At 37.5% G+C, this 23358-nt stretch overlaps 1 protein-coding gene across 1 annotated transcript in view; it reads right to left on the reverse strand.

The window, feature by feature from the left end:
• The window catches only part of PTPRQ (protein tyrosine phosphatase receptor type Q), a gene marked incomplete at its 5' end in the record, with an annotated part of 135484 nt that overhangs the window by 44617 nt on the left and 67509 nt on the right, over positions 1 to 23358 (reverse strand). Inside the window, 7 exons of the mRNA XM_084272853.1 lie at positions 4296 to 4628; positions 14452 to 14721; positions 16925 to 17066; positions 18974 to 19125; positions 19809 to 20084; positions 20414 to 20704; positions 21168 to 21333. Coding sequence (XP_084128979.1) covers positions 4296 to 4628; positions 14452 to 14721; positions 16925 to 17066; positions 18974 to 19125; positions 19809 to 20084; positions 20414 to 20704; positions 21168 to 21333 — 1630 coding nt within the window. The remainder of the gene's footprint in view (positions 1 to 4295; positions 4629 to 14451; positions 14722 to 16924; positions 17067 to 18973; positions 19126 to 19808; positions 20085 to 20413; positions 20705 to 21167; positions 21334 to 23358) is intronic.

A 23358-nucleotide genomic window follows, 5' to 3' on the forward strand; every position in this document is an offset into this window, starting at 1 on the left:
GACACTGAAATTTAGGAATATTTTCAGAAATAGCCTGCATAATTAGAAAGAAAACTAGAAAACAAAATGTGTCTAAGACATCTCATGCCTTACAAACCCCATCTTTTTAAAAAACTAGTTTTGCTTCAGTGGGTAACTGCCACGTTCTGATTTAGGTTTGTTTGTGAAATGAATCTAGTCGATACGAGGCCATGATATCACTATACCCTTTCTCTTATAAATCACAGCAATTTACTCAGTAGAAATGACCTAGTCTTATTCTCTCATTCCCCCATAATCCAATCACTTCCTCTCATAAGCACTTTTCTCCTGGTTTTCACAATAATGCATTTTCTGTAACTAATAACCATCATTTCCTGATTATCATGCTTCTATCCTTGCACAGGAATGTGGGTCTTATGGAGGTCAGGGTCATCTTTCCCATCCATCTGTGTCCTGATGCTAAGACAGCAGTTAAGTGTGTTAGCTTGAAGATAAGTCTGGATAGCCCATCATTTAGCATAATCCTCAAAAATAAGACTGAATACCCCAGTCTTCTAACATAAATCCATGCTTGCTAGTTTGGTTAAGATCAGGCCTTTTTTCTTTTTCCCAACAAAAATCAAGAGTGAAGTTTGGTTATTTCATTTCATTTTATAATAGACTAGGTTACTTTTACCTATATTCAAACATTTATGTCTTACATTGAAGTCATATTTACTTTCCAACATTTTGTTCTGAGAGAATGAAAGAAGCAGAGAAGAAAAAAAAAACTCTCTTGAACAAAATCTGCCAGAAGAAAGACCATACAACTACAGATGCCATATTATTGCTTTCCACCATACAGAAATATTTAAGTGTACCAAGCAATGGGGAATCAGCAGGAATTGGGAAGGAAAGTGCTGAAAAGAGAAGCATAACCCTCGGCCTCATGCATCTATGCCCTAGCTTTCATGGGACATTCGAACATCTGGGGTTTTCCTTTGTATCTCAGTATATTCTGGTGCTAGCAGACTTGGCATTTTACCAGCAACTGTACAAGTCCCAAAATGAGGTCATTGATCTCATTGCCATTCATATTCCACCTAACCCTGACCCTCCAAAGTGATTTTTCTTTTAGAAAGCATGAATTTGGCCAATCTTATTCTCCTTGTAAATGTAAAAATGAAACTTGGGTTGAGCATGGGGTGAGGGAACAATTTCCCTGGTGATGGAAAACATTTCTTGCCCTTTCCCTTACTGTGACACAACTCTGATCTGTAGTGGTAACCATATAAATCTAGCTTATGCTGAAAATATTTCATCTCATAGAGTAGATTTGGCTCTTGGGTAATCCATCAGCTAAGCAATAACAGTGCCATCAAACTACTTTATGAGACAGTAGGACAATTCCTGTGAGAATAATCTGCAAGACATAAGGCTGAATAGTTTATCTGGGTGATGTGAGAACTGGACTGTATTGAACAACCTATAAGCAGTATAACCACTTTCAGTACAGAATGCAGCCATTATTTTTTTGGTTGCAAATGAGATAAAGACTCTTTAAAAGAATTCCTGCAGCTTTAAATTTACGTTTATTAAATAATGAACAACTGAAATAAACAGCTAATATGCTCACTTTAGTAACTAGATATTCTGAACTGTTAGGTATTTCTGCTTTAGCACAACAGTCAGATACTCAGTACTTGTAAAGAGTATTTAGGGGTTCTGTTAGAAAATTTTTGTTGTTGAAGTTCCATCTCCTCATATTCCAGAAACCGAGTTTTCAGCTTAAATGCAGTGACTTCCTGAATATAAGAACTATAGTATTTTCTTTAGGGTTGAGAGAAACAATGTTTCATGAGAACCCAGGTATTTCTGAAGAAAAATGATTTGACTGTTATTTCATGATCAAGGTAACTTGCCCTGTGGCAGAAGTGATGCCTTACAGAGGCATTTTTTGAAAATCAGAAACAGTGGCTAACTTCTGCCCTCAAATCTGCAAACACATCTCCCATTGGTTTTATGGGCTAAGTACTCAGGCTATTTTACATAGCAGCTAAACACCCTTAAGCCCTAACAGACCATGTATATTGGCTGTGTACCAGCAGGCTAATCCAGAGGATGCTTGGCCCAGTCCACAAGGAAAAGAAGAGGGGGATCGACACCTGTTCTCTGGATAGACTCTGCCTGCAAGGCTGCCCAGAGCGATGGATCTGTTTTGTACATCCTGAATTTCTCTTCCTTGGTACAGTCAGTACCCTTTGCAAAATTCTATTTTTTATTTTTTGTTCTAGAAATATTTCACAATATTTCTAAAGACTGGCTTTTGTAAAGTATGAGGTCAGGTAGCTAAAGACCTGCCCTTGCTAAAGATCAACAGCTGCTCAGAGAGGCTTCCAGCCTTGCTGAAGCATGCTGGAGCTGCCAGCTGGCTACCCAGCTGTGACATGTCACCTTCCTCTTTCTTCCTCCTCAGCTGATTGCCATTACCCCAGGAAAAAGACCAGCACCCAGCCATGGTGTCTGGAATAGTGCCCAGGCTTCCTTGACTACATGGCGGTGTCTTTTATAGGCGGCTCATCTCTTGATGTGTTGCATGTAGCTCGCAGGATGTTTGTTGCTGCTCACTTCCATCACCACAGACACAGGCCAGAAGACCCACACACTTGGGCTGGAAGAACTGGTGGAACTTTTTTAACTTCTATGCTAGCACTGTTTGTTAAAGTAGCTAATAGAACACACAGAGGATCTACCACTGAGAACAGCACTGTATTGACATGGAAATGGCTTGTGCAGTCTAATGACATTTCTAAACTCTTAACTACCATTTCCACAGTGGGACTGATGGGAAATTAGTTCTCTCTAACCAAATTATCACTTTCCAGAGAGGAAATCATAAAGAGGAGATCATTTCGTGTGATTAGATGTGTTTTCATTATTTACCTCTCTCTCTAATTTAAATCCTTAGCTTTCCTAAACACAGCAATAATTTTTTCAAGATAGTGTTTGTGTGTGTCAGCATCTGAGATCTGTCTATCTAATCTCCCCAGAGCTGCTGGCTCAAGAGTTGCACAACCACTGTTAGCTACTTTCTGCTCTATCTAGGTTATGTGTTTATTATTTTTTCATTTCATTAAAAATATTGCATTAATTTACAGGCACAGCATCCCCATAAAAAGCACTGGACAAAGAAAGTAAGTGCACGTGAGAATGACTGTGAAGCTGATTCCAGTACTTCTCAGTCCAGAGGACTGCTTCTGTACTTTAAGTGAAAAATGGACTGTTGTGATGTTCTCTATCATGGTGTCCAAATCTCTTTGCCCTTTGGGACTTAGAATTTTTCTATGTCTCTGTAAGAAGACTTGTGAGGTATTTAAGGATAAATGGATGTATTACTGTGCAGAGAGTGCACAGATGGTATGAGGAGTACTAGATAAAAGCCTCCCAAATTCACATCACATGATTGCAAAATCATGAGTGGAACAAAATAATATTGAATAATCCTTATTATCTCTATAAAGATTACTTTGAAGGGGAATGGAGTGAAGGACCTGCAGCTTAGGCCACTCAGTGGGTCTCAGTTATTCAACCCAGGCCAGAGGCTGGATCTCAGAACTGCTCTGACCTAGGCTGGCTACAGACTGGGAGGGAAGGTCATATGTCCCCATGCCAACTTCCTAAATAATTTATGTTTCACGTCCCCTTGTCTTAAATACCTAGTGATGACCTGAGACAACTAACTCTTCTTTTACGTGGAAACCAATATCCTCGGCTGAGGAATGACAATCCTCATATGTGTCATGACAGTCCTATAGGTGTTACATGGCCACTCTGAATTGTAATCTCCTTAGTTAGATATAGTATTGAAAAGAAACCTTAATTCCCCTGAAACTGTTTCCAGGGAGGTACAGCAGAATTTCAGGAAAGTTTTACAATGTTAGCAAACAGACTTTTAGTTGAAGAATTAAAAAGGACAACTTTTTATTGACACACCCCACACATGAAGATATATTGAAAATGGCACAGCAACCCAAAATAGCCAAAATTCATATTTACCAATTCTAGACATAGAATAGGGCTGAGGGATAAAATTTCTACTGGGTAAGCACTAAATATGGTACAGCATGTAAAGGCATTAAAATCTGAAGCAGTGTCAAGTATGCACCTACCACAAGGTTTATATCATGATATTTCATATGTGAAGAGTAAATCCTTATTAACTTAAACAACAGTATAGGTCTACGAAGAAATAATTTCTATCAACTGTTTTTGCTTATTAAGGTGAACATCACATTCTTATAGCAATATGACACATGGCAAGTATCCATACTTACAGCCAGGAAGTGTTTGTGTAGAAATCCAAGGTGAAGAACTGCCATAGCCAACATTTGTACTGGCAGCAACTGAAAATCTGTACCACCTGTATTTTTTGAGTCCATACACTGTCTCTTCTATCCGGTCATTCACCACATTTTCGTATAAATATTGGTGCATCTCATTTTCAATACATTCCTTAGTTTCCCAGTCACTGCAGTGGATGGACTGTAGCTGCGTGGTAATCTTGTAGTTTTGAAAATAGCCAAGGATAGATTTTGGTGATCTCCAATTCAATGTCACACTTGTTGACTGCACATTGGAAAAAACAATATCCCTGGGAGAACTGGGAACTAGAAATTAAAACACTGGTAAGATAACTTCATTTGAATGAAAAGTGATTGTAACTGTCAAACTTTTACTCCGTGTTTAAAAAAATATTTTAATGCACATGTCTAAAGATCAAGACTCAATTTCACATGCTTAATAAGGAGTAATTCCATTTGTGTAAATCACATAATGCATATATAGGTGACATACATTTACTATAGCTATTGAAACAAAGAAAAATACTTTTAGGTGTGGCATGCGGGGACAGCTTTGAGAGGTGTGACATTGCTGTTGCTACTTTTGGGGCTATGTCTCAACTGGGGGAGGGAATATCAAGCAAAGTTATTTTTGGTCTGCCCATAGCATCTTTTACTGCTGTTGCTAACTGGAATTCCTCACCTCTCCCTTAGAAATATTGATTTGTCTCTCTGTCTCGGTAACATACAAAATCCTCAAGCAACACTTCAAGGTTTCCTAAGCGTCCTGTTTCACCTTCTGAATGGAAAGTATCAGTACATATAAAGATAGGCAAACATACTGTATCAGTGCTTTATGAACTGTTCATTAAGCAACAAAATAAAAGAACACAAGAGTAAGAGCAATAAAAGGCAAAAAAGAAACTTCCCATAAACTTTTCTTCCATGTATTTATATACATACATATATGTGGTTATATACAGGTTGTATTCATGTGCATAGAGACAGAAGTAGTGTGTGGATGTACATACACACACATACACATACGCATATACGTTTATCCACAACTATATTAAGCCAAGAGTGTACTCTTAGCTTTAGCACATATGGTTTTGTGCTATATCACATAGTCATAAGGTAAGCTAATATTATCTCTAAGACTTTGTAAGATAATACTAATACTCTCTGTGGCAAAAAACTGTGCAGAGAAATCAGCTCAGAAATCATTTTGTGCCCTTAGCTTTAAAGAGTACTTCAGAGTCTTTGGGGGAAGAAGTATTGCTGGTAAAAGAAAAACACGATACATCCTCAAACTGAAACTGAAGAAGCCTGAGGCTTAAATAAAAAAATAAAAGGACCGAGACCAATGTTCCTGGGGAAGAAAGAGAAAACCTCCTTTTTCTTTCCAGCCTTGCAGGAATATATGATCTCTGCTTTCATCACCAACAATGTTTATCAAAAGTCACCATAATATAAGAAGCTGAAGCCTTTCCATTAAATATGGATATATAACAAGGAAAGTAAATTTGGTGTCAAACAAAGCTATGATAATGAAAAGATTTAGAAATTAAAATCTCCTCAAATGAGCCCAAACCAGGTGGAGTCTGCAGGAGAGGGGGTCAGGCACAGGAACCGTGGGCAAAGCTTCTCCTGCACTTCTTCTCAGCTCTTATGCACATGTACACAACATCGCAGCATGCAATAGACCCCTCTGCTCCCACCCTGCTACACAGTAGCCAGGCACAGAACAAGAACAAGCTATCTAGGAAAAAAGCCCTTGCTAGAACCAACTTTTGTCATACTCGATACAACCACAGTTGTTTTGCTCTGTTGCTATTAGCATGAAGAGAAGAAAATTACAAGAAGTAATAAATAACGGCAAAACAGGCAGTAACTTTCTTGCGTGATCAGTTCTAGTGATTAAATTCTCAGTTTTTCCATGTTCAAAAAACCCAAACCACTGTTCACAACAGTTCTGTAACCTGTACTTGTGTAAATTGCAAGAAACAGCTTAGTTTGACTGTTAGTTAATGGGAAAGTAAAGGCAGAAAAATGTTCAATAGTTACTATAAAAAGTTGGTATTTTTCCTTTAAAAATCCTCTACCATATTGTAATATAAACCATTAATATCTGTTAAGATACTGCAAGGAATATGAATCATACACACTCATTTATGTTGATGATAAAATGTGGGGTAGAATGGATAAAACTGAGAGAAACAAAAGTTACTACCCAGTCTCACTCTGAACTTGGACTAAACTATTTTTAAGACTCAATACATTCCAGGAATTAAAAAAAATAAGAGTCAGCAATTCCAAAGACATGAGAACAGGTCAAAATTTGAAAAATTTGAGAAAAGCCAGTTCTTCTCATTCAGAGAGACTGTTTTTGCCAAGGAATATGACCTCAGCTTCCCAGACACACAACTCCAGGAACTCTTGCTGTGATAGGAACAGCCAGCATTGGCAGGTTTGGAACAAAAGGGTGAAAGTATGCAACAGGGAGGTGAAAACTCCTGGCTCTGATGTCACTTAGTATACCATTACTAACTTCCATATGCTGCAAACTGATTACTGGACAACACTCCAATTTAAATTAAAGACTGTTTGCTTGCTGAGTGCCAAGCAGAAGACAGAAATATATAACATCACTTGCTCAAGTGTGCAGCTGGTAGAGTGATGGTTTGTACAACTGCAGTCTCTCTACTTAAGGCAGGTAAAAGAGGCTAGTCACAGGCAGAAAAAAAATAGTGCCCGTATTTGAGCCAGCACAATGGACTTCCCTTCTCAAGGAGAGCACCCTGCTCCCCCAGATTCAGCACTGATGATACCATAAAAAAAAATTGATACCTAGGAATGCGATAGTAAAGACAGAAAAGCCACTTGGCAGTTTCACAGAGCTAGAAATTATATCCAGAAAAATAACAGTGGCTCTGATTTGTGGGCTCTCACACAGACCAACAGAAGTCTAATAAAGCCAGCTTCCATCAACTCTCCCTGTATGTGGTGGAACGAGACAAACTCCTGAAGAGCGGCAGAAAGAATAGCGAACAGAAAAATTACATTTCTCTTTCCTTCTGTCCTTTTTCCCATTAGCTACAGAGGGAGCCAATACTCATTATCCTCACAAAGCTGAAGATAGTATCTGTGATTATCCCAATGAGTAACACTACATGAAAACCATCATTTTGAAAGATAAGCTTGCTGGTATCATAATAACAGATAGTTTAAGCAAGTACTTCTTTAATACAAAATCTTTTATTCCTATTTTATGCCATCATTTTTCCAGTTTACTAAGACCCATATAAACATATATTTCTAATCCTCAACAGAAAGGGTTACTTGGCAGGCTGGTGCCTAGACAGACTTGAAAATCAAATCAGAGCCTCAGACACTGGTCAGTTTAAAATCTAGTCCATTTTTCCTCATTGCTTACATAGACAAATCAAATATGAATGTAATCTATCATTACAACAAATGAAAAGATGTGATTTGAATTCGGAGCAAAGCAGAGAGGCTTGCTCTGAGGGCCAAGGTGAGGAGCAGTGACACCCAGTGGCACTGTGCCTCTTGCATTTGATGATTGTGTTCAATGAGACAATTTCAAGACAACTATGCTATTGGGTTACAGATACAAAGAGGATTACAATTACTCTAGCATGGAGAATCAGATTTCCATTCCTCAAGAATGACTAAAATTCCCCCAACTTTTTCTGTCCACAGATGGTACTGATTTGAACAAACCATTCCATGCTTCCTAGAGTAATCATGCAGCTTGTTTAAATTTTCTAAACATGACTCAACTATGATGAAGTGATCACTGTTCACACTAAGAACAATTAAAGCCAAAAATTCCATCTTTGTCAATTATGTTTTCACATTGAATTGGAACGGTAAGAAGGACTTTTCTGTCTGCTTTTATACACTGATGCTTTGATATGTGCCTAACAGGAGCTTCATTATACTTCCTGGTTTTCCAGAAAGGTACATTTAAAAAAGAAAATGCATGAAAAAGGCAGTGGTTGTAGCGGTTCTCCTGGTTTCAGCTATGACAGAGTTAATTAACACTGTTTGTCTAGGACTTTGCTCTGAATAGCTAGTTGGTATTCTAGTGCTAATCTCATATTTAAATTTCCCAAGAACCATGAGTATGTAGGCTCCCTTAAGTCTCATTGTCAAATATCTGACAGTTATATTGCATTTGTTATACTTCAGCTACCCCAGGAGCAGAGAGTTTTTCAAAGTGTGAAATTTTTGGTGCAGTGTACTCTATCGTTTTCCATATAATAGCTTTTAATTCAGTTTCTGACAGCCAGCCAGGGAGCTAAGAGAGAAGCTGGTCATGAAATGCTAGTGAATCCAGTTTCTGGACTAAGAGAGGAATGAGGTATTTTCAGGTTCATCCACCATTGTTCAGATGATGGCCAAACTCCAATGAAAAGTGCCTGAAGCCAGATCCACAAGGGATTTTAAGCTCCTAAAACCTATTTACGTGCCTGAACTCCCACTGAAGTTGACAGGAAGCTAAGCACCTAAATAGAAGTTACTTTCACAGATCTTGGCCCCGGTTCCCTGCATTTGCCTGCCTGCAATGCTAATCAGCCCTTCCAAAGCTGGTGGACTGCTCTGAGATTAAGTTTTTATTTGAGAACCTAAATGAAAAGAAATTCCTTGTATAAAAAGCACCAGAAACATGCAAGGACTCGGGTCAACTTGAACAGTGCCAGTGGAACTGGTTTAAAGCAGCAGAAATACTTGGTAGAAAAATCTTACTCTCAGTGCAAATATAACCTAAGGGCAGCAAAGGACGCACACACACACCTCCCCAAAAAAATCTACAGAGAAAAAGAGAGAAGTTATGGCTTTCTGTAAAGACTTCTGTGGAAAGCAATGACTACAGCTGCTCGGGTCGGGAACAGAAGATGGTAATATGATATGGCATAGTTCCTAACGAAGTTAATAAAAAAAAGCCTGCCTACAGAACAGCTGCTTGTAGCTGGAGTTTGGATTAAAAGAACAGCAGCAGGCTAGAAAGTCAGTTGGGTGGTATTAAGAGCATCAATAGGAGGAAAATGAAGAACAAAGTAGAACAGTTAGCAGTGGGCACACAACAAAGGAGTCTTCAGAAAATAGAGGTATCTGAAAAGAAAATTAATGTTCTATATTGATCATCTCTATTTGTTTTTGAAAGCTTAGTTACCCAAAGAGGTTCTCTGGGTTAAACTGATATGCCTGATCATACCAAATAATACTCTAGTACAGACCACAAATTTCAGGGGGACTCATCGTGATACAAAATCCTGCTCAGTATGAACAAGGATATCACAAATAGGTCCCAAATCATTTTACTAACATAAAAATACAAAAAACGGTAGAGCATTTTTCCCATGACTTGGGACTGATATTATCAGACATGCTTTAAAGGAAATTGCACAGTTGAGAACACATCTTTAAAAAGCCTCCCTGGCCTGTGTCTCTTAGTCCTTAGCACATTAGAAAATCTCTAACTATGGGATCTTAACACTAAAAATAAAATCCTATAAATCTAAGGAGAAATGCATACCTTGAAGCTTCAAAAAGTAATGAAAAGCTGTTAGTATTCCCGTATAAAATTAAATAAGAATGCTCAGCTCTCTGATGATCAGGATGATTTTCTACTTTTCAGCATTTTTTTTACCTGCAAATGCTTATGGTGTCAGCTTTGTATGCATATGTCACCACCATTTTCTTTTACGTTAATCTAGAGTTGATCTAGTCTTTAAAAAAATTTCTTTCATCCTACACTACTTACACTATGTATTCCTTCTATTTTTATCTACCTGCTTATAAAAATATCATCAATGCAATTTCATTGGCAGCAATCATTGCAACTGTCTAATGAAGATTTGCCATAAACTTCAAAGCCATTAACTGACCATTGTACATACCATCTAATCAGAAAATAAAAAAAAAAAAAAATCCACATTACATTAAGAAAAAGAAATCTGGTAAATAAAATTCATTTTCATTCCTCTTGGAATGAAGTGTTTCAAAAATTCTTAGTCATGACTCACTCTGCAATTTCTGGATGCTTTTACTCTAATACATTTTTGGAAACGTGGACTTGCAGCATTGACTGAACATGTGAAACATACTGCCCTAATCACTAGTAGTGACAGGGGACTTGGAAACTCTTCCCTTTCCAATGCTGTGGCTCTGCAGTGGGTTGGTTCTTCTGGATAACTAGGCCAACATGCTGCATTAGGGTATGGGCTTAAATATTTCTTCCAGTCATCGTATTTCTCTTCAGAAGTTAATGAGGAAATTCATGTAGCTCCAGTTCAGAGTTGCTATGAGCCACCATGTCCTAAGAAAAGGACGTATGATGAAGGAAATGGAGCATTTCATTGGATATGAAGAAGGTTTTAAACCCATGTTATGTTTTGTGCTCTTCACAGGCCTGGATGAATATGGCCTATATTTTCCAATGAGCACCTCCACCCTGCAGGTACAAACCCAGAATCTGTAAAGGTTCCTCAGTGCAGAGAATAAAGACACTTTGTGCACAGTAATAACATATTATATTAATTTGCTACCTCCAAACCCAAAGACCTCAGAATTTTTTCTATTACCAATCCTTTAAGGCACTAAAGTACAATGTATACTTCTATGTGTAGCATAGAAGTGTACAATGTATACTTCTATGTGTAGTTAGAAGTTAGCATTGGCCAGCAGAATTAAGCACAGATTAAATTAAAAAATGTTTCCTGGGTGAATTCTTAGCCATATTTCTTTTAATTCTAAGTTCAATGTATCTCTGTTTCAAAGAAAACAAATGGTAAGGACTGTCACCACAGTACAGTGGGGGATTCAACCTGTTCCAAGACTGTGTTCAGTTAAAATATTAAGTAGAACTAGCACCAAGGAGGGAAAAATTACTCTGCATGTATTAACACTATAATCTATATGATTAATATTTTCAGGGAAGCATAAAGTCTATGAAGAAAAATCTAACTTAAAAAAATTGATAGCAGCAGCAGTTTTCTTTTGATTATTCATGCTTTGAACTCACAAAGTGCTTTTTAATGATTTTATTTTTATTCTTAACTGAATGACTATTACACTCATCCCAGACTCATGAGTTAACTGACTCTTTACAAATTTAATATGCTTTTTGGAAAAGTTTCTTACTATTTTATGTCTTTCTTTCCCTTCTAAAAGACCACTCAACCTTGATAAAATTTCATTTTAATATGTGCATATTCTTGAAAATATTCCAAGGATGGTTATTCAGTCATAAAATCCTAACTAATTTATGCATGTGTACTTGCTGTATTATCTTTCATAACCTGTATAATATATTTAAACACAAAGAAATATTACCTCTAAAAGTTGGTAATTTTTATAACACACTGCAGCCCAGCAGAAGTGGTTCACCATGACAATGGAGCTAGATTAAACACAAAACACTACTAATCTCCTCATAAATTTAATCTCCATGATTCATGCTTAATTGTACCCAAATATGAATAGACCTCCCCCCCAAACAAAAAAAAAAAAAAGAAGGAGGCAGCAAATAATCTTGCAAAGAATGTAAAGGTCAAACACTATGCAGTGAGACACTGAGCCAAATTCGATTTCACTTTATGTCAGAAATAAATGCATTGTCAGTGACTCAGTGCTGGCTACATATTCTGTGACTAATCTTAGACCATCATAAATAAGAAGCTGACAACAGCTATAAAACTGTTTCCATTCCCAACCATGACTCTCCAATTCCTAGTACCCAGTCACCACAAAACAATTCATGCAAACACACAGCTAAGGAAACATCCTAATTATTAGGGGTTTTTGCAAATATGACTAAGCAACAGCATGTCAGCTAAAACAAAAAGAAAGGATCTGTGCAGTGTATGTGTCAAAAAATATATGCATTTTAGAATAAATCCTTCGTAAAACTCTCAGTGATCAGACACATAAGCCACGTGTTGTTACAAAACAAAGTCTGTTTTTTTCCTCCTGCTAGTACAACTCTATCTAACATAGACCACAAGAGACTAGCAATCGGACTCTCAAACCCAGTCTTGATACCACATCCACAGCTTCTCCAAGCTTTCCTTAAGCCTTAATTAATAGCCAACACCAAATTGCTCAGAAATCCTAACAATTAATTTTTCCAGATGTCAGGCTTCTCTGAGAAGCCTTTCCTCCATCCTTCAGGAAGTGAGGTACCTAGGAAGCCTCCTGGTCTTCTCTGTAGCAAAGGGTAACATGCCTCCTATAAGATTGTCTCCAGACAATGGATAAGATTTTTGGATGAGTCCAGGTTTAATTTTGTATTTTTCCACCTGTACGCACACCCATGCCCAGTTTCAACTTTACTTGAGCTCTGAGTCAGGGATTGCAGTTCAGCAGCTCTGATTTAAAAGAAGAGGTGGAGAGTTATGACTGCTCTTGAGAAGTATTCTTAGGTGCATACTGGCACACATCCATGTTCAGCAGTTAAGCTCACTACAGTATTTCCAGCCAACTCTGTGAGATATGAGTATTCTCATCTTCAATATTTTAACAATACTTCCTTCAGAAGCAGATATTGAACTCTGCTGATGGACAGAAGTTCCTGAGGGTGGATGACCCAGGCAGACGTTTTAAATCACCGAAGATCCATATCTGAGCGGGACCATCAGGGGTCAGGAAAAGCGGAATTTGTAGGGAGGCTGTTGTTGACCAGGAAGCCAATTCAGAAAGGACATTTTTAACAGAAACAGATATGAATGCACCACTTCAAGTTCAAATAAAGGATGTGGCCAGGATTTAGTGATATGGACCATATTACAAGGAAAGGCAGTCATCAAAGTCCTCACCCTGGCTATTTTGACAATGTTGGCCAGATTATATCTGCAAGAGGATGCTCTGCTTATCCTCATTTGGAGCTCAGACATTTGATCTGGAACTAAACCAGTAGTAGTTCATCTGACGATACTAGCATGGTCAGATTTACAAGAGTCTAATTTTAAGAAGTGTGGAAATGAAAGCTCTGAGTGGGGCACTAAGGCTTTGTGAATAGGAGAGATCCAAAGGTTGAACCTAAAGAGGTGCATTCCACTCAGGAAGCTACCAACAGGAAATCTAGAGCTGCCCCCTACAACTTGTAATCCAGAACCTAAAACCCATCACTGAAATAGAGTCTTCGATGATTTGATAGGACTGAGCAGAACTCACTCTTTCAGATGAAATAGATGTGTGAATGAATGCTGCCATCCATCTAAATTATTCAATGACTTAGTAATAAAAATATCAGGAAAGTTAGGATGGTTTCCTAAGTATCAAAGGACACAGTCATGCCCTTCCCATCCCAACCCCAAGTTTCCTAATAATCCATCTGTTACGAATTAAAAGACCTCCTCAACTCCAATGCATGAATTGCTGTCACTGAAGAGGAAACAGCAATAGGAACTAAACTGCTCCTGTAATTCAGTGAAGAGCTGGAGTCTTGTTCTAGATCCTACTCGCTGAACATTATATTTGTTTGTAATGAATTATCACTGCCAGGAAAAAAAACCACAAGAGAACCAATTTCAAAAATAGAAATCACCCTTAACTGTGGAAGAGAACTGGAGCAGGCATTTCCTTCCTGGATTGGGCACTGGGCTCCTCCACACTTGCAGTTTAGAAGCTAGGTGCTTAGCTATTTACCCAGAAGCAACACAGTATTTTGCACAGGTGAAGTGTGAAGTTTGCATGGAGAGAGAAAGGTCAATTTTGTGTGACAATTGTTTAATTCAATGCCAAAAAAACCCTCTTTGGATTTAGCTCACAATTTTCTTTGCTGCTAAAAAATCTTATTCATCAAGAGTTATGATGAAGTCTGCTTATAGAAGTTAAATGCTGCTTAATTGCAAAAATTCTGAACAGCTTTATTGTCTAAACACAGAAAAAGGTAGTCTTTCTGTGCTCATTTAAATGGCAATTAATTCCATTCTTATTACTAAGTGTATTCTAAAACCCGAGAAGGAAGCAGCCCTATTTCTCCTCATCCACACTTAACATGAAATTTAAACAGTAAAAAAGAAGAATTTATCTGCCTGTATTGAAGCAAGTATTTCAGGCCTGCTTGTATCATATTCATCATTTAAATTAAACAAAAGAATTAATTTGAATAATTCATTACCTTTTTCTGAAAGCGTAGTGGCATTGCATGTCTGTTCTTCACCATCACCAGCAGATGTTGCAGCTTTTATTTTAAATTGATAGGTAACATTGGAAAGTAGATTTCTAAAAGTGTGCAATGTAACATAAGATGAAAAATTTGTGGAATTTCCTTCAACTGTTATGATGTAATGAGTAATTACACCGTTGGATGAAGCAGGAGGGTCCCACTGCACTAGGATTGATTGCCAACTCGTTGCAACACAATGAACATTCTGGACAGCATCTGGTACTTAAAACACACACATACACCAAAGATTAACATTCACACACAATTAAAATGGTAATTACAGAGCAATATAGTCAGAGAAGCAGACCTAGCCTTCATAGCATGGGTCAAACATTCCAGCAGTAAGAAAACCAATACTGTAAAATACCCCCACAAACCTACACTAAGAGAATAAAAATGTGTCTTCCTCCTCATTAGACAGTTCATTTCCAACTACTACCAGCATGACTGATGCAAGTGCTTGATATCTATCTGACTTCCTAGTTGTGTGCTCTAATTTTATTTTCACATCTGCTTGTATTTTCCTCATGTTTTTTTAATCAGTGTAGTTAAACATACACAGTAGTATGAAACCCATATGCACACTCCACAACTGTATCTATAGCAGAAGTTGAGTATGTTAGCTTTGTTTCTTTTAGGCACTGTATCATATCTCTGTCATTTCAGCAGAGGCATGACCTGCACAGAAGCCATTGGGCAGGTTTCAGAGCTGTCACATCAGTGATTTTTTCCCCACCTCCTTGCTGGTTCCAGCAGGAGAATTTTTTTTTAAATGCTCATAAAAAATTTATAAAAGGCAGCAAATATCATATTCATGCTGAAATACAGAGAAACTATCTGTGAACAACTGGTGAAATAGACCAATTAATTTTCTCAGAAAGGGCTGAAAATGCTGGCTGTACCAACTAGGAGAAAATGAATACATAGTGAGGGGTGCTGCAATCTACTCCCTCTATTAAAACATGTCCAGGAATCCATAAAATAGTGAAAAGACCATCAGTGAGGTACCAAAAATAGAGAGAAACACATTCATTACCACTGCATGAGGGCAAATGAATCTCTTTAAAATTTTAATTTTCTTTTCACAGTTCAAAGAAAAATCTTTCTTTATTTCTAAAGCAGCATCTGCAGAAGAAAGATTAACTGGCACTAATAAAGAATGGAGACCGAATCCTTAGATTAATTCAATGAGAAACTAATCCAGCAGTTACCCAAAAACTGGGTTGGTGGGAAAGGAAACAATGCTGCAACCAACTAAACATAAAATCTGAGAAAAAGCTGTAAGAGGACTAGACCACAGCCCTGTAGGCAATGACTCTCCAGCACTTCTGAAGAAAGTGCCATGAGTATGGGATATCAGTGATGAAATGAGACAACCGATGGATGACCATGGCTCTTGGGCAGGACAACCTCCAGCTGCAGAGATCCAACAGCCAACCCGAATCAGTTCAGTGACGGCCCTCATTTTTCATGGTGTAACTGCTGTGTACAATAAACAGCATAATTTCCCCAGGAACCCCTATTTCATCAGCTCTGGGAAGAGTCTTTCACTGGAAACCTGGTCTTGAAAAACTATAGTCACCATATGGGATCTTTTAGTACATCATCTGCTCCCTTTGCAGTCCGTATAAAGGAACCTGGGAGTTCAGACACAGGCCCCTAACCCATGTTAGTCCCCTGACTGACAGACCTTATAAGTACCTGAGCCTGGGGATTGCTCTGACCTGGCAAAGGAGTTAAAATTTTTGCACAAAGACAAGTTTCACAAAGCTGCAGAGCTCCTGGGCTCTCCTCAGTGAATGTGGAATACTCACTTTCACGTGATTCAATATTTTATTTTGAAACAACCTTCAACTTCAAAAGATGTAGAAGGCACAAGATAAAACTGTGCAATTAAGCCAGCTATATTGCCTAGTCCTCCCCAGTTGTCAGGAAGAATAAGATCTAACCAATTAGGAGATTTAATTAGTGGCTAGTTTCTCTTCTTAAAATAAATTAAAAAATGTTAAAAATTTGTATTTCTTTAATACAATTTCCAGTTCATTTGCCAATCTGTTGTCCAGCTGCTTTTGATACTGTTAAAGTTTCAGTTATTTTCACAGGGATCTGAATTATCACTTTGATCTGCAAAGACTGATATCTATCTAATTTTCCTCCCTTTATCTGTGATGCTATTAAAAGATTTATAGTAGCCATATAAGCCTCTCATTTCAGATGAGGACATTTCTAAATCTACACTTCCGACATCAAACTTCAAACTCAGCCTATCCGGTACAATAGGAATGTGAATCGGCATTACACAGACAGAAGACAATGAGACAGTGTTATGTTACGTCTTCTTTGGAGAGAAGAGGAAGACTGTTGTTCAACCATACAAGGAATATATATAACAGGACTGCAACTTAGAAAAAAAATCATGTCTAACCTGATTCCATCGTTGTGAACTGGACAGCATTACTGAACTGATTACCATTCCCAAGCTTGGTAAATGCAGAGACACTGATACAATAGGGGCTGAATGGTTCTAATCCAACAAGGTTTGCCTCATGGCTAGAACCTGAAATGTTCTTAAGAAAGGAAAAATTATTAGTAAGCAATTAATCTGTGCAAATGCTGTGGGCCTCACCTTGAACCCACTGAAATGAACTGAAGATTTAGTACCATGGTCTCGCCTCTTCTACTGAGAGTAGCTTTCAGTGAAAGTAGTCACTGAGCTCAACCAAAAAGAATGCAGGGTCAAATTCTTCCTTTCCTTTTTCCTCTCCCTTTTTTACTGTGGCTTGTGAGGAATATATGCCAATGGATGGTACCATAATGACCATAGCATTGCTAGAACAGATGCCACATATGCCTTTTTATACCAGTGCTGAAAACTCCTGTCATCTCCATACTACCACTTTATCCCCCCTTGCACCTTCTAGTTCTTTACTATACCTCTGCAGTGGAAGAGGTCGTGGATCATAGCTTCTCATTACTTTTACTTTACCTGAGCCAGACACACAGACTGATGAACAGCGTAAAAAAACACCTAAAAACCACAGTTAAGTTCCTGGTAGCTGTTTTTCACAGAACATGTAAAGAATATTTTGTGCCAATGTTGAGAGGCCTATGATGGCAGCAGGGAAAAAGCTGAATTTCTGCAAGAAGTCTGGTGAACATTTTGTAGGATCCAGGTTATCAAAGAATTATGGGATTCAAGTTATCAGAGAACTAATTACAGTATTTCAATATAGATTTCTTTGCTTGTCATGCTGCCACAACCTAAATCTAGTTTCTTGCCCTTATAACGTTACAAAACATGAAGAAATGTGGAGCATAGAAGATGCATTCAAGTCCTCTGGCCACTTTCTGTAGTTTCATTGAGTTTGAGTCTGCCTCTGATGGACAGCAGTTGGACTCAATGATCCTTATGGGTCCCTTCCAGCTCAGTATATTCTATAATTCTGTGATTGTGAGGAATCTTTGGTGACCTCTGTGAGCACCCAAAGAATGTGTTTCCAAAAGCAGCTGGCTGTAGAAAAACCTGTTCCTTTTTATGTGCACTGTGCTCCTCTTCTTTCAAGGGTTATGGAAGGCACTGTGGTGATGACAGCATTTCATTCCACAATGGAATGCAGACTGCATAAGAGGGAGCACGGTAGGCCACCCCATGGGGACCGATTTCCACAATGCATACCCTCAACAGCACAAGCACCTTCTTTGCACACTAAGTCTCTGCAATAAGGACTCTATTGCTGAAGAAGCTGGAGTAATGGAGCTCCTCACTGTCCCACGAGTACTGTACACTTTGAATCTCAATCTCATAGCTCATTGCACCAATGCCTTTTCCCTGCAGCTTTTACAAGTGTCTTGGGTGAACAGAACCCACTAAATAGTTTCTGAGTCTGAGATGCAATCCTGGCCTCAGCTTGATGGCTTTACAGTTCATGGTGCATTTCTTGATGCCATCCAACAAACCAGATTTAAGCAGATATAAATGCTGTGATCAATTTTTGTGTAACATCTATTTCAGATAAAATGTATTCAGTCATTCTGCAAAAATAAAACAATGAAAACCTCTAAACAGTTTTAGTCATTTTTCAAGATGACTAGGAATGTCGGTCTGTCTTTTTGAATCTTGAAAGTCCACAGGTACTAAATAGCTAAACAAAAGTAGCCACAAAATAACTTCTGTCATTTTCTAACATCAAACTTTCACTGAAATATGAACTAAAGATTAATACATTTAATGATTAATGAACTACCAGAATCTCAAAGCAAATTAAAAAATAACATTTTTTTTCTGTATAATTTTAAAAATTGAATTTCAGCCATCGTGGGAGGGTAAGTAAACTGTCGTAAAGAGGAATGTGAAGGAGCTTCATGTTTCTAGGAGCATAACAGACATTTAAAATATTTGTCATATATTTAGTTCTTAAAGCATGACAATTATTTATCTGCCAAAAAGAAATTAAACAGTTAATTGTGAACATACCTGATAAAAAAGTTTTTCCGTGTTGTTTTGATAAATCTTAAAATTATATCTCATAACAACACCATTTGGCTGAGGACTTGGATCCCATTTCAGCCACACAGAATCTGCAGTGTAGTTGGTAATGGTTAAGTTCTGGGGTGGAGCCAATGGCACTGCAAAAGAGAAATGCTCTTGAGTTCCAGATAATTCAGACAAAATGCAATACTTTGGAGAAACAGGATACATTTTTTTTCTGAACTCAAGAAAGCAGTACTTCATTGCTATTTTAACCTTTTTCTTTCCTTTTGATATGCAACAAATTCCATTAATTGGGAATACATGTCTAATCACCAAGGGATCTTCTTAGAGAGGAATGTGATATACTGGAATGTGATACACTTCATATCCTACATCATATATTGAGGGCAAATCCATATCTATTTACAAGATATGTTATTTACCATGTAGGTAAGAGCAGGTCCATGTAAAGGAGACCTGAGAATGTGTCAGAAAGATTTCCATGTTTTATCATTTTTCAATGACACAGGGGGATGAAGAGAAAGGTATTGTTTGCTTGCTTCAAAATCCATGACACCTGGAAGCTGTAACACATTCCAAAGGGAAAAGACATTTCTCCTTGGAATTACTTTTGTAATCCTGTGACCTCCTCTTGCACATTGTGATGGGAGGAAGAGAATGCAGAAAAGATGTCCCTTGTAGTGTTTCCTTCTTCCAAAAGCTCTTCATAGACATGACAATGGAAAATTAAACTTTCATCTCAACTCTCTCAGGTCTCATGTTCAGATCTACAATGGATGCAGTAACACAGGGCAAAAATTTCAATTAATTTGCTCACCTGACTCATCTGTGTAAAACTGAAGCATGGCAGATGGACCAGGTCCCTTTATTGTTCTTGCAGCTGCATAAATGCTGTATAATGTGAATGGTAGAAGGTCTTCCAAGATGATAAAATTATTGGTCGTAGAGAATGAGTTATTCCTTTCTGGCCCAAATAAGTTTAAATCATAACTCATTATAATACCACTTGGTTTAACAGGAGGGTCCCATGAGAGCATAACTGAGGTAGTTGAAAGATTGGAAAATGTTTTGATTACAGGTGCTGATTCTGGGACTAAATGAAGAAATAAGAAAGAAAAAAACAAGAAGAACCTCAGAAAAATATGACTTACAATGAAAAACGTCTTATGGCTATCAGTTAAAGTTGTGGTCCGAGTGGAAAAGTCTATTTCATGGTCACAACACAGAAACCTGTAGTAGTTGGTAGTAGTTGGCAGTTGGTATAACAAAAAAGCTACTACTATGTGTAGCAGTTGGTAGTAGTTGGTATAACAAGAAAGCTTTAAGTAACATGAGAAGAATAAATAGAATAATATTTTTATTTATAGAAAGCTATTTGGGTTTTTTTCCTACATTTCCTTAGGAATTAATAAAATATCTTACCATCTTCATCCGTTCTTATATGAAGACTTAGAGCATGCAGTTCAGAAGATCCTTTATCAGTAGCTGGTATGATTTCCATAATATAATTAGTATATTTCTCCAGATTATCAAAAACGATGCTTGTGTTGTAAGTAAGGAAAGACAATATCTTATTGGCTCCAGGTTGCAATAAACTTAGAGAAATGTGAAAGAAGACTAAGCCATTTGGCTGGGATGGTGGAAGCCAGCTTACATTTACAGAAGTTGAGGAAATGTTTTGATAGACCAGATTTTCAACAGAACCATCTGGGACTACGAGATATAAAAAGCAAAAAAAATAAATGCATGGATTGCAGTAATAAAGAATCTAAAACTAAAACAGAAATAAATGCCCAAAGTTTCATTAGTTTGTACATCTCATTGGTAAGACTTTGTACAATCTTTTATAATAATATATGTTACACTATCAAAAGCAAAATATCCTGGATCCATTCATTACTTGATTAATTAAAAAATGTTTAATGATGGTTTCAGATAGAATTTTTATTGTTTGTAACCTAAACAGCAGCTTGTGATCTACTTCCTTACTATTGCAAAGCGAAGACTCAGATCAAAGTGTCTTCCTTGCAAAGTAAAATGTGGTAGTGTTCAAAACCCAGTAATTACTGGATTTTTTCTAACTTTCCCATCACAAGAAAATTACTTACAAGTTAGAGAATATTAAATAAATGGAAACACGGGTATACACTAAACATTACAAAAGTTATTAACTTACTATCCTGATCTGTGTGCACATCTATTGTTTCACTGGTCTTGTTTCCATCTCCAAAAGCTGTGCTTGCAGTTAACCATAGTGTATAATGGCTGTATTTTGCTAAGTCATCCAGAACTGCAGACTGAGGCATATCGACATCGCTGTCATTACCATAACTTGTGAAATTCTAAATCAAAAAAAGAAGTGTTGTCATTGAAAATTCCATTTATTCATTGATTTCTCTTTCTAGTTCCCCAGTTAGCCATCACCACCACCAAGAGATACAATCCACCATAGCATTCAGGAGAGATAAACCAGCACTTTGCTTCTCACTTAGTCCTGATGCTTATAAGTACTACAAAGTATATAATTTAGTCCTCCTGTTGTTTACAGTTGTTGAATGTCAATCCATCTTTTTAAAAAACACATTAAATCTGGAATATTGCTGTGTGTTTATCCATATTACATCAAAAAACCAAAAAAAGTATGGTCTGGTAAGTGGTCATAGATCACACTATCAGGTATGTGATTGCCTTGCCTGAACTGTGCAAAGCAAATCAAGGACTTCTCTCACTTCATTCCATTTTTACAAGAGTAGATCTTACAGAAAATTGTCTAATTTTGAATTTAAAATTTCCACTAGCAGAGACCTCACTGCAACACTTGATAAACTGCTCATTTTGTTAGCTGCCCTTTGCATTAAAAACATGCCATAATTTCCAGTGCAAACATCTGTACCCATAGGTTTGCATTAAACTGAAGGAACTATGAGAATTTTCTTTTCCTTATGCAGTTACTTGTTAACAAAAGGATAGATCCACTTTCCTTTGAACTACATAAAAATAATTCCAATAAAACTGTGCTGTTGGAATAGGTTAGTGCTCTAGATCAGCCCCTCTGAGGAGGCTATTCCTGTTTGGAATGGACCATTTTGAAACTGAAAAGAAAAAAAATCCCACATTATTTATGCAATAATGTCAGTTATACCACATAACTGTACTTGTAAAATCACCTACTGCTTTACAGGAACCTGACCTAGATGATTCAAAGCAGTTGGTTTATGATTTGAAAACTGTTGAGAGGTCATTTTCCACAAGCATATTCACCTCCTGCATTGTGTAGGAAGTCAAACCTTTGCTCTGGTTCAAAGAGTTAGTATCATTCCTTTTCAGCTGCCACATTGCCCCATCGAGCCAATGGTATGGGCAACACTTCTCAGGACCAAAGAAGTCCTCCTAATTTTTCTAAATAATATTGTCATGGCCAACTGGATTTTGTCCAACCCGCTAATGAATTGCCTAGTAAACAGTTCAGTTACTTAGCCCAACACTGGTTTTGGTGTTACATCTTCTTCACACCCTCCATCTCCTTAAAATCAAAGCTGGCACTAAATTAAATGAATTCCTAAAAATGTGAGGCAGTGATAGCGAACTCACTGAAAGAGAAGGAAGGTGCCTGTACTGCTTGTATGTTTAAATACAGAAAAATCACATATAAACACAGGCATACTAAGACTGAGTGCAAAAAAATGGGTAATATTTCTCTTGAGGAAAGTTCCTAGTAAAGAACTCACTGTGATACACTCCAGCCAACAGTCCAGCCAGTTCTGTGCTAACTGGTAGTTTAGTACGAAATCCCAATGACTGTCACCAATCCATACCAATTTACATATCTACACTTCACTGACTTTTTTTGTACAGGCAAAATTATTTTATTTCTGCAGAAAACAACAGGTAGTACTCTCACTCATGTCCCTGGGATCTTTATAACCATATCAGAAGACCTATAGTCACCAGTTCTCACTAACATAAATAAGCAAACTTGTTGACGATGAAAATGTAAGCCTTTTTTTTTTGAATGCAGAAAAAAAGCTGCTCAGATTTATGGTATAAATTCCTATATCCACTCCTATTAACACACTTCAAGGACACTGCTAGCTCTGTCTGAAAGATTAGATTAAGTCAATATCAGTCAAAATACTATGCAATTCCACCTTAATGTATTGTTTTCTTCTAAACACAGGTGGAGGCTCTCACTGTCTTCACAGAACTAAGTGATAAAGGTTGGGAAGAGCTTTGCTTTACTCTTGGGTAGGGTAAGGTACAGGAAACGGAGAATCAAATTCTAAGGTATTTAAACTTCCCTGGTACCCAAGCACGATATGAAAGAAAAAACTTTCTGACCCAGAACCCTCCAGTTATTATTTTATACT

Source organism: Gallinula chloropus (genome assembly GCF_964237585.1).
Source record: "Gallinula chloropus genome assembly, chromosome: 1".
Lineage (NCBI taxonomy): Eukaryota > Metazoa > Chordata > Aves > Gruiformes > Rallidae > Gallinula > Gallinula chloropus.